Source organism: Adiantum capillus-veneris, chromosome 25, assembly GCF_014529385.1.
Source record: "Adiantum capillus-veneris isolate H3 chromosome 25, ASM1452938v2, whole genome shotgun sequence".
NCBI lineage: Eukaryota > Viridiplantae > Streptophyta > Polypodiopsida > Polypodiales > Pteridaceae > Adiantum > Adiantum capillus-veneris.
In genome coordinates, this window is record NC_140955.1 from 141,099,255 (window position 1) to 141,111,412 (window position 12,158).

The following is a 12,158-nucleotide window of genomic DNA, read 5'->3' on the forward strand; positions in this document are numbered from 1 at the left end:
GTAGGTGACAGGGCAACCGTGTCAAGGCAGAGAAACTCTTTTTCTCTTCCACTCCTTGCTGAAACTATTCCGATCCCCTCTCCCTTGCCCAAGTCGTCTTCTTCCACCCCTAACATGGCAAAAAGCATCCAATCTAATTCCTCTATCATCCCTGCCGCACACTCCACGCAAGCTTTTTCCTCCACCTATGTGAACACTAGCAGGGTAGAAGGAATAGCTTTCATTGCATTCCAACTAGAAGAAGCTCCAACTTAGTTTTCTTCCCAAAGATGTGAACCCCAGCGTTAAATTGAGCTTCGGACGAGCCATTAGGCTCGACCAATACTATCTTTAAGTGTAGTCTCAAGCCATGACAATACATGCCTACTCATTGGATCTTATACTCTCCGCAAGAGGATACAAGGTAGCTACAAGAAAACAGAGATAGCACCTAGCTTTCATATGGTGGTTACGGCCAAGGTATTCAATGGCACTATCGACCACCTAAGAGGCTTTTTCTCCCTCACTTTGTGATTTAACCATTGTATATTTATTTTTACAACTGCGAGAGTCTCCATGTTTCTGTTGTACATTGTACCCTCTTGCTAGAAGAGATGTAGCCCTTTGGGCAATTTAAAAACCAATAGAAGGATCTTTTTCAGACAAACAAAAAAAGTAACACCAACTTCATGTCGTAGAAGTTGGCACTGATAAGTTCTTTTTTCAATAAATCCGCACATGAAAGCAAAAACCAACAATGTGGATACACCCCATTTTGGTGAGTGACAGAGTGGCTTGTGTGACAACCAAGTTATCATAACACGTTGCTCTCTATGCTTCAACTTTTTCCTTCGGAAATCCACTTCCTTCCTATAATGAAAAGAGTCTTTCAATAGTGGAGGTTAAAAGGGTGCATCAAAGGATAACACTTGGATCTTGAAGTGAGCTTGTGTTAACAAGCATGGCACGACAAAAGATTGAGGCACATCAATGTGAACTCTTATCTATTTACAAATTTCACATTTGACCAGAAGTCCAACCCGACAAGCTACCATTGGCACTTTGAAGACATCAAGGTTGTCATGGATAAAAATAACTTTGAAGACATCAAGGTTGTCATGGACAGAACCACTTGAAGACAACAAAAGCAACTGTGAAGGACCCTTACCTTCAACCTAGAGTCCAAGGAGACACTTGCACCCTTCGGCGGCCACGTGGCAAAAGCTTCCCATTTTGCCCATTTGAATTTAACTCAACTCTCAGACCGCCTCAACATAACTTCTTCCACACACAAAAAAGTGATTTTCTAAGAGCTTGTAAAGGTTATTTTCCAAGATTGTAGTAACAAAGTAGTTGATTTTATTTTTAAAAATATTTGCATTTTATGTGTTCATCTTGCTAAATACTTTTATAAATACACATTTTCACAAGCATTTAAGCTTTTTCAGCAGCAAACATTATTCCGTGATTGATTAACCACTAACAGTAAATATCTCATTCTTGTGCTCATCAACAACGCATTCTTCTTTCCCTTGATGTTACACACATTATACTGCGTGTCCTTGGAGTTGATACCTTAAAAGTCCTCTAATGTTCTGTATGAAACGTGTGAACATATTTTGAATCAATTAATCCCCTCATTAAGAAGTACCTTACAAAAGCCAATTAAACACAGTCTGATTGCCTAAGATCAAAAAATATAAAATTGCAAGAAACCAGGAACCAATTGCATTTTGTAACCTTGACCTTCTAAGCTTTCAGTGTCCAGGGTGTTAAGTCACCCTCTGGCAATACAGAACCTTATGCTTCAGATGTGTAAATCTTGACCTCTTCTTAAGCTTTAGAAGCTTGAGGTGATAAGCACAGAGAGATTAGCATAAGTTGACAAAACGAGCTCGCAGTTCACCTCATCAACAGCTGAAACGCAACATTTGTGCCTTCGTCTTCATAGTCATAGCCAAGACGATTGGCACAAGCGATGAACTCCTCCTCATCTTGCTTTGGAACTTGCATGCCAACTAGAACATTGGCACCCATCTCACCCTGAACAGCTTAAAAATTAGTGATAATCGAGCGTAAGCTACAACACAAAAAACCAGTAATAACCGGGCATAAGCTACAATACATTGACATCATAAAAACGACAGCACATGGCCACATAGGCACCCATCTCACCCTGAACAGCTTACAAATTAGTGATAATCGAGCATGAGCTACAATGCATCCAACACCGTAAAAATGACAGCACATAGCACCGTGCGCATCATTGTGCCTAGCTTTTATGCCGACATGCTTATCCCCCTCCTTTTGGTTTCCAATTTGATTTGCTCACCTGGCTTCGATAGTGGAAGAGCGTAATATTCCAACGAGAACTGAAAGCGTTCAAGAATTTCATAAGAGCTCCAGGCCTCTCCGGAAATACAAATCTGCATAATCGTTCATGCTTCACACTCGTCCGACCACCCATCTTCCAAATACCCAAGGCCATGTAAGCATCAGCACGCACAATAGAAAACAATCTAGCATCGCAGAAATCGAGAATGGGAGCTTCACACTGTAGCACCGACAAGCAGTAAGCACTTACCAGATGACGAAGATGGTCTTTTACCAAGTCATTGTCGGTTAGATCCGCTGTGCTTAGATCAGCATCTTCCAGCCTAAGTTTCATAGCCTCAAGCTCCTCTTCCTTGTGGAGTCCTACACTGCTCAAAAAATGGAACCTCAAAGCCACATATTTCAAATCCCTCCGCTAAAATTATGTGACGTGACACATAATCCCTCCGCAAAAATGAGCCACAGATGTAGTAACATTTCTATAACATGTCATATGTGAGTCTTTTTACACACACAAAGAAAAAACTAACAATGACTCAACAAACACCTCATCCTTTCACATCTCAAAATAAAGAAGAAGACTATCACAGCATAATCAATTACCTACAGCACTTCATTTTCATGGCTTGAAGCCACCACATTCCCACTTTTCACATGAGAAAGAGCAAAGTTACTGAGAGGACAGAGGGGACTAATGCATTCCTTTCTCCACCCAACCACCTCCTCATATAGACTCCTTGAGCTATTCTTATACTTAGCATGCTAGCCAGCCTTGTATAGAATCTTGTCCTGCCCTTCTCTCACAGATGGACAAGTACAATAACTATTTCATAGACACAGACGAGTGCTATCTACCAAAAAGCGACTCATCTGAAACTACAAGTTGAAACTCCAAATCCAATGCCATTTGCGACTGCACAGCAAAATCTCACTACAAAATTTGCATTGTGATCGAATGAGGTGATGCAGTTGTAGAATGATTGTTTAGCGAACGAAACAGATTTGTACACTTGAGTGGCGATCGGCTAAGTGAGTCATTCACTCTGCATAGATTGACAATTTGACTGAATGCAGAGACAACGAAGGTCTTGCAATTTTCAAAGGAAACACTGAGCATTCAGGATGTCAAAATGATTCACCCTGGGGCCTAAATTAGTGATTCTCTGTCTACAAACCAACTGGTCAACATTTTGGATATGCTTTTGATGAGGACAAAAACACAAACATGAATCAAAATAAAACACCCAGCTAGAACGATGACATTTGGCATGAAAACAAGCAGCAAGAAAAAATGGACACACATGTGATGGAAGCTCAGCAAGTCGATTAATACCTGCAAAGTACAAGTGCTTTGTCTTTGGTATCATCGTACCGATACTTAAACTCCGTTACATTCATTGGACCAACCTATCAAAGAAAAAACTGTTATCACAGAAATCTGGGTGTCAGGAAAGATAAGTTCTGAGGTACACATACCAGCTCCATGAAACGTGTGAATGATCCAACTTCTTCGGGTATAAATGTAGCGAAAACAGCCTCTTTCTTGGCACCAACATCCGCGAGCTGTGTGACAAGCCTGAGACGTTCAAAATTCATGTTGGCCCCACTGGTTATTGCCACAATGTTTTGGCCGGACAATCTGTAACGTTTACAATAAGACAAAGCTCCAGCTAAAGCAAGGGCGCCTGCTGGCTCAAGGATGCTCCTCTTCTCTTCAAACATATCCTGAAACATGAATAATGAATTCATATTTCTATCAAGTGATGGCTGTGGACAGAACAAAATTTGGTACATACTTTGATAGACGCACAGATTGCATCTCGACTCACAAGAACCACACCATCAATCAGATCTTTGCAAATGCCAAAAGTCTGCTCTCCAACACATTTGACCGCCACTCCATCTGCAAATGCTCCAACATGCTCCAGCATAATACGCTCACCATGCTTGAGTGATAAAGCCATAGCATTTGCATCTGAAGGCTCAACACCAATCACGCGCACCTGATAAATGCACTCTCTCAGATAAAATTCAGGATGAGCAGGTGTGTGCATGCATGTGTGTGTGTGGGAGAGAGAATGAAAGTGAGTTTATACATTTCATTCCTCTCTCTCTTCTTAAGGCATTCAAAGGAAAAATTTTCTCCCCTACACCCCTCAGTAGAGACGTGTTGAGCAGATTCTGGAAGGGACATTACAGGGAAGGAGACAGCCTGCACTCTCTTACAAAATGCCTCCTCAAGTGGGGGCGAACCTCTAGCAACATCCGTTTATCTACTCCACCGTGAAAACCAAATGACTTGTGCCAGTTGATAAGAGCACCACTAGCCACGCAAAAGGTAGCAAGAGCAGCCCGTAAGATTGTCCAAAATATGTGGATCATACCAAGTGAACAACAAGGCATCATCTACATACTCTTGGTCCAACAAATCAAGGGACCCAACCAAGGGTATAGCAAGACCGCACACTTCTTCCCAACTTGCTTAAGACGTTGCTTCATGATTCTCAAATAGACCCAATCCCCTTCCTTGATAGTAACATCTTGGCGATGCTCGTTAGCCTGCAATGAATAAGACTCTTGAGCCTTGCTTAGCTGGAACTTCACACTCTCAAGATTCTCATCCAATGACTAATCCTCATCCAATGACTGACTTTCAGCATTGGCATCAGGCAATTGATTAACCGAACGAGTCAAAAGAGATTGGAACGGACGGCCAAATACTACCTTATACAGAGTTCTACCAATGGCAGAATCATAAGAGTCATTCAAAATTGCTTGGACCCATGGGAGATGGAGCTCCCTATGAGACTGTTGATCATGCACACAAGACTTTAAAACATCAAAAGCCAACTGATTGTAAATTTATGTTTGACCATCTGACTGTGGATGAAAAGCAGATGAAAAATTTAACTTTGCGTCAAAATTTTCAAAGAGAGATCGTCAAAAATTTGACGTGAACTCAACATCCCTATCTAAAACGATTGACTTTGACAAACCACAGAGGGGGTACCAATGCTTAATGAACAACCGTGCTACATCTTGTGCAGTGACTGTGGCCTTACAAGGAATTAACATGCAAAATCTGTTGAAACAATCAACGATTGTCAAGCATTGTGTGTTACTTGCATGCAAACTAGGTGGAATATTAGTCACAAAATCCATAGAGATATCTTCAAAAGGTCCTTCAGGAATAGGCAACGGCATCAAGAGACCCTGCTGCCTACCCCTAGGGGCTTTTACTTTTTGACAAATGGTGCACTATGTGACATAACGAAACACATCTTTTCGCATTTTAGGCCAATAAAAGAATCTTTCTATTTTTTCTAAAGTGGTCTTCATTCCCCTGTGCCCACCCGTGAGAGAGTCATGAGCATCGTGCAATATGGTTGGGCAACACACAGACGGTGACGAAAATCGGAATATGCATACTGATTCTTCATGCTATCGAAAGAGACACCCTGAATAGAAACTATGGATCTTGACTCAAGAGCCAGGATTTGTCCTTTGCGACTTAACGCATCTGTAACAGGGTTAGCTTTACCAGGCACATACTCAATCAAACCACCAAATTGCTCAAAAAACTCTGACCACCGTGCTTGGCGATCACTCCAATGTGCACTAGGCATAGACTGGAGCCACTTATGGTGTCACGTGACACATCCAACCCTATGTGTTCGTGGACAAGCTACAGCATGACCAAGGTTCAGTTCAATCAAGTCAATCTAGAATAGGAAGTGATCTGGCACTTTTGTGAGACCGTGCATGTCCAGACACTTAGATTAGATGCATATCCTTTGGTTGCACACAGCATGACCATCAGATTCCAGTCAAATCCCATTAATAGCATTTTTACAGTGCATAGACCTATTTTTCCTATTTTTTACATTTTTCACTTATTATTTTTAAGTGACTTTTGTTGGAAACTAGGTAGGGCAATTTTGCTAATGAAATATATAAGCAAACCAGAGCTAGCACTTTCTGGCAGAAGAGGCAGTAGGAGCACTCGCTCAACAGGCAACTTCTCAACAGAACCCCCAAGAACCCTAGCGTTTTTACTCCATGGCAGATGGGCTAGCATTTTTGGACAGAACCCCGGATCAACCAACGTTTTTGCTTTGACAACAGCCTGGCGACAGCAAGAAGCAGCAGACTCTCCAGCGTTAGCAGATTTCCACCACAAGGACAAAGATCAGCCCTGGCGTTTTTGCATCTACAAGACACTTCAGCGTTTTTGCATATCATCGCGACAGAATCAGCAATAGGACCAGCGTTTTCAGTTTTCAGCCTTTAGACATAGCAGAACGAGTCCCAAACCTCGCAGATCCCACCTTCCCACAACAGTTCCTTGCCGCACGGTGGGATCCATCAAAGTTTGCAGTTTCAGCCCGGAAAACGCAGATTTCAGCATCTGCGTTTTCAGCGCGTCGTCGTCACATTGTCGCCATCGACATCGTCACCGACATAGAGTCAGAATTCAGCAGATAAAGATTTGCAAATTTCAGCACCTTCATTCACAGTGTTTATCCACTTGTTTGTGATCACTTGCACTCAGAACGGAAGCCTCTCCCTTCCCAAGTAAAAGGAACCTTGAGCACAGTTTGGAGCACTCATCTTGAGCAAAGTTCAACATTCACTTCCACCGCACCTTACATTGGTATCAGAGCTTTGGCAGTGTTCTATCACTCAAGGAAAGAACCACAAGATTTATTTATTTTTTTTGCTTGTTGCGGTCGCACGTAACCCAAGTCCTCTTGGGCATGTCGATTCCTAATCGTGTTTTTGAAGAGTGACAGGAAACCCAAGAAAGAAGGGCTTGTCCAGCCTCCCCTTGTGCCTCTTTTCACTCATTGAGAGCAGACCGTGCACTTAGCAACCGGCCAATCGACGTGAGGTAGGGAAAAGCAACCTTGGTGTGAGCGTGTCACGTGACACATCAAACCCTATGTGTCCGTGGACAAGCTACAGCATGATCAGGGTTCAGTCAGTCCAATCAGTCTAGATTTAGAAGTGATCTGGCACGTTTGTGAGTCTGTTCGTAGACCGTACATGTCCAGACACTTAGTGTAGATGCATATCCTCTGGTTGCACACAACATGATCATAAGTACTCCCATCAGAATCCTTCAAGGAAATTTTCCAATGCATTTAGCCTATTTTTGACATTTTTCACTTATTATTTTTAAGTGACGTTTGTTGGAAAGTAGGTAGGGCAAATTGAGTAAGTTTGTATATAAGCAAACCTAGACTAGCACTAATTGGCAGAAGAGGCAACAAGAGGCAAGCTCAGCAGGCAACTTCTCCAACAAGAACTTGGCGGTACTTCCCTCCAAGCAAGAACCTCCCCTAGCGTTTTCTCCGTCAAGCACCCTCGCCCACATCCTAGCATTTTCAGCATCTGCACCATCGCCAGCAAGCCCAAGCCCTTGGCGTTTTTGCATCAGATCGTCATCGCAAGATCCTCTCATGCCTGGCGTTTTCTCCCATGCCTAGCGTTTTTGGAAACACCTCAGCCTAGCGTTTTTGCATGTCCCAACGATTGCAGATTTGCAGCATTTAGGACCTCAGCGTGCAACGTTTTTCAGCGATGAACAACTTGCAGATTCAGCCCTAAAATAAGTAGCAGATTCAGCCCAGATAGACCATCAGATTCAGCCTTTAAGAACCTCAGTTTTCAGCCCTAAACCTGCAGATTTTCAGCGACAAAGATCCACAAAAAACAGCCCCCAAATCAGTGTTTTTGGACTAGCCGCAGATTTCAGCCCATAGCATTTTTGGACAGCAGTAGAAAGATTGCAGATTTCAGCCCTTAGGTCGACTTCGTCATCCCCGTCGTCATCGCCGACATAGCCTAGACTTGCATCAGTCATGCATTCCATTTGTACCAGATTGTGCAATCAATAGTAGACCACTCTCGCCGACAAGAGTGGGGCCTTCGGAGGAGGGTTTTACAACGTCTCTAGTGTCGTATCTCTCTTCTCTCTCTATCTCTCAGTCTCATACACTTGCACGCACAATGTCCATTCACTTTGTTTGTGATCATAGCATTCTCTCATTAAGAACGGAAGGCTCTCCCTTCCATAAGAACAAAAGGAACCTTGAGCACAGTTCGGAGCACTCATCTTGAGCAAAGCGCAAACAATCATTCCGCTGCACCTAACAAACACAAGGCCGCCAAGGGGTGCGCCCGCAGAAAAGAGCAAAACTCGGGTGAAGAGAAGATCCTTCTCTAACACAGATTGCAAGCTAAAGAAGAACCTCAAGAACCTCAAGAACTCAAGAACCCCAAGAACCAAGACCCCCAAGAACCCAAGTTCCTCATGAACTTAAGAATCCAAGACCACAAGAACCCACGACTTCAGAATGGTCATCACTCGAAGCGGAATGGATACTTCGCTTGCAGGTGATGAGCATGAGAGAGGCGAAGAAGAATTTTCCCCACCAGGAGGTTTTTCCGACCCTCCCCCTTCCCCATCTACGACAAGGATTGCACTAACTCCTATGGAGACTTTCGACAAGAGGATGATGGACAGGAAGTTAGAAAGCGAAGAAAGAATCGCAGCCATCGAGCGTAAGTACCAAGAAAGAATGGCAGTCATCGCCCGTGCGAGCGAGCAAGCCCGCTTGGAAGCCAAAGTAAGAAAAGCAGAAAGAAAGGCCGACTTGGAGCGTGAGCGTGAGCGTGAGCGTGAGCGTGAGCGTGAGCGTGAGCGTGAGCGTGAGCGTGAGCGTGAGCGTGAGCGTGAGCGTGAGCGTGAGCAAGCGCGCTTGGCAGTCGAACAGAGCGCTCGACACATGAAAGAGATGTTGCGACTCTTTTCTCAAATGCAAGCGCACTTTGCACAGAATCAGGAAAAGAAGACTCTCTCCGTCTCTACTTCTCCTAAGCATGACACACAGGATTTGCATGATTGTAAGAAGCATGATGATTTGAATGACAATGATAAGCATGATGATTTGAATCACAATGATTTGCATGATGATTTGGATGTTAATGATGAGCATGATCAAGATGTGATTTCTCACAAGCATGATGATTTGCATGATCAAGATGTGATTTCTCACAAGCATGATGAGTTGCATGAAGATGATGTGATTGTTCACAAGGATGATGTGTTAGTGGATGCTTTTTCTAGCGAAGCTAACCTCGTTGTAGATTCGATCCATCACGAAGAACCGATCTTGGCTTTCGAGTCGAGGTCCAAAGAACCCCCATAGGACGATTCGATCATTCGGGAAAAACCGATCTTGGCTCTCGAGCCTAGGTCCAAAGAAACCTCACAAGAAGTATTATGTGTTCGCATGATTGATACGCATGCATTGTACGAGTGTTTCATTCGTGATCGTTTCCTGTATTTTAGTCAGCGTCTTTATGTGATCCCTTTTCCTAGGCATGACATATTGTACGTTGAGCACGTTTCACTCATGAATGAGCACAAATGTATGCGGATTTTTCATGAAAAGCTGAAAAGTATGCATTCACGGAAGTCACGTTCCATGTCTCTTCCTTGGCATGACACAGTTGTAGAAAGAGCACATGAAAGAATGAGCACCAAACTTGGGCATTTCTTTAGATCATAAGAGAAAGATTCGATCTCATTGTTTGCGTGTGTGTAGTGAACAGTTTGGCACTCCGTCTCTTTGTTCGTCTACATTGCATGCACAGTCTTTGAGGAAGACAAGATTTTGTCCACTCACTTTACATGGAATAGGTATGTTCATGGTTTTGTGTTGGAAGTGGTTTCAAGAATTTTCAACCTCGGAGATTCTTGAAGAAGATGGACCTACGTCCATAGACAAAGTTGAAGCATTGAAGGAGACTCGGAAGACTTTGTATCGCTTTCGGCGCGGCCCAAAGAAGCAAGCGTTGCAAACCTTTCTGAAGTTCAAGTACCGCACGACCCACACATCAGAGTGGGCCGGCGAAGAGTCCCTTCCAGGATTCCGGATGCTATTGGCGATCTCCCTCGACGCCATACAGTTCGGTATCAGTACCTCACTTTGAAAAGGAGGGGATATCACGTGACACATCCAACCCTATGTGTCCGTGGACAAGCTACAGCATGATCAGTGTAACAGACTTGGACACTCCAAGTCAAGAATCAACCGCGACAGCACCAAATAACCACTTCAAAACAATTCACAGATCACAATACATTTGCACAGGCCCGGCGGAGTTCCGTGCCTAGAGATATTGGCCCCAAAGACTGGAGCCACTTTCGGTATTTCTTTTTGTATTAATCAATCATCAAAGTACAAGAGAGCGGTTAGGGTTTCACTCTCAGACTCTGCGTCCAGATGCCCTGAGAAGTGAAGCCCTCACCACTTATTTAAAGATACAAGGGATGCCCAAAAGCAGAGCCCCAAAAGCTTTTAAAATAAAAACCATCAGTTCTCTCTCTCTCTTAGAGAGTCTTTTCTTTTTATAAAAAAAAAAGCAAAATTCGCGTCGCTCATCATTTTTCCCATTAAAAAAACCTCCGCGATTTCCGGAAATTAGGGTTTCTTGCAGAAATTAGGGTTTGCAGGAATTTTAGGGTTTCTGGCAAAAATTAGGGTTTCTTCTGTCCGCCACATCATCACTTTGTGACATACCCCCCTCTTGAAAGCATTGTAATCGATCGCGATTACGCCTGCAAAACCGACAGAAGCCATAAACCGTCTTAGCAAACCCTAACTGTTAGTACCTACGTACTAGGAACACACATCTAGCACATGTACAAAATCGACAGTCACATCACACGACATCACAGGACATCATCAGACATCACAGGACATCACATGACATTCAACATTTATTCGGCTCTTAGACCATGATTTATCGGCAATGTAGCTAGCAATCACATCTAGGTCCAATCGGGACCTCATCGATGTCCGATTGACTAACCCCTACTACAACCATGTCTATTCGAGATCAATCAGACCAAAATGCTGCAGTCATTTCGTCTATCAGTTCCTGCACTCACAAGAAGTCAAGAACAAATCAGTATCATTATCACGAATTCCATTTCATAAAGTCATCCAGCAGAATACTGTCAGCTCTCAGTATCCCTGAAGCTCAAAGAGACATCAGTGACTTTAGTATCCAAATCAAGGCATCTGTTGACAAAGAAGCGGAGTAACTCCCCTATTGTGCATCCCACTGCACCAGATCTTCGGCCAAGCTAATTTTCTGGGTTCCGTTTGGAGTAGACTATGCTAAACCAAAACATCGAGGTAAAGTTTCACAATCCGAGGAGTATCTGCTAGGTCCTCCTCCTCCATCCACTTCGCATCAAATGCAGGAAAGTTCTTGAACTTAACCAAGAACCGCCTTCGGACTTTACCTTTCTTCGTATCGTTATGTGCCAAAATCTGTTCAGGAACAAGGATCTCCTCGTTTTCTTCCACTTCGGGTTGCTCATCAGGCTCCCCATCATCAGGCACATCACCCTTAACAGGGTTCAAGAGACTCACGTGCAATGCATTATGAATCCTCCAAGTATCTGGCAGTTTCAATCGGAAGGAGACATCATTTATCTTGTCAGTGATCTGGAAAGGTCCGTAGTATCGCATACTAAGCTTTGGAAAAAGCCTCTCCTTTCCCTTTTCTTTCTTAGGCGTGCCTTCTCAACAGTAAGAGCACCCAATCATCCTCCTTCAATTTCAAGTCGCGACGATGGCGATCCGCTGCCTTTTTCTGTCGTTCTTGAGACTCCTGCAAAGTCTCGCGAACCTTGGCAAAAGCCGTATCCAAATCTCGCGAATATTCATCCGCTTCAAATATCTAATCTTTCGTGCTCAGGAAGGATGGAACCTTCGCAACACTTTCAACAATCTCACATGGTGTCTTCCCCGTCGAAGAGTGTA

At 43.5% G+C, this 12,158-nt stretch overlaps 1 protein-coding gene across 1 annotated transcript in view; it reads right to left on the bottom strand.

Moving 5' to 3' along the window:
- Positions 1-1,581: 1,581 nt before the first annotated feature.
- LOC147425765 (threonine dehydratase 1 biosynthetic, chloroplastic-like) overlaps positions 1,582-12,158 on the bottom strand; it is a 51,462-nt gene continuing 40,885 nt past the window's right edge. Inside the window, exons 4-9 of the mRNA XM_086500192.1 lie at positions 4,110-4,316; positions 3,790-4,038; positions 3,647-3,720; positions 2,564-2,681; positions 2,312-2,446; positions 1,582-2,022 (exon numbers count right to left, since the gene is read on the bottom strand). Of these exons, the coding sequence (XP_086356318.1) occupies positions 1,882-2,022; positions 2,312-2,446; positions 2,564-2,681; positions 3,647-3,720; positions 3,790-4,038; positions 4,110-4,316 (924 nt within the window). The 3' untranslated portion in view covers positions 1,582-1,881. The remainder of the gene's footprint in view (positions 2,023-2,311; positions 2,447-2,563; positions 2,682-3,646; positions 3,721-3,789; positions 4,039-4,109; positions 4,317-12,158) is intronic.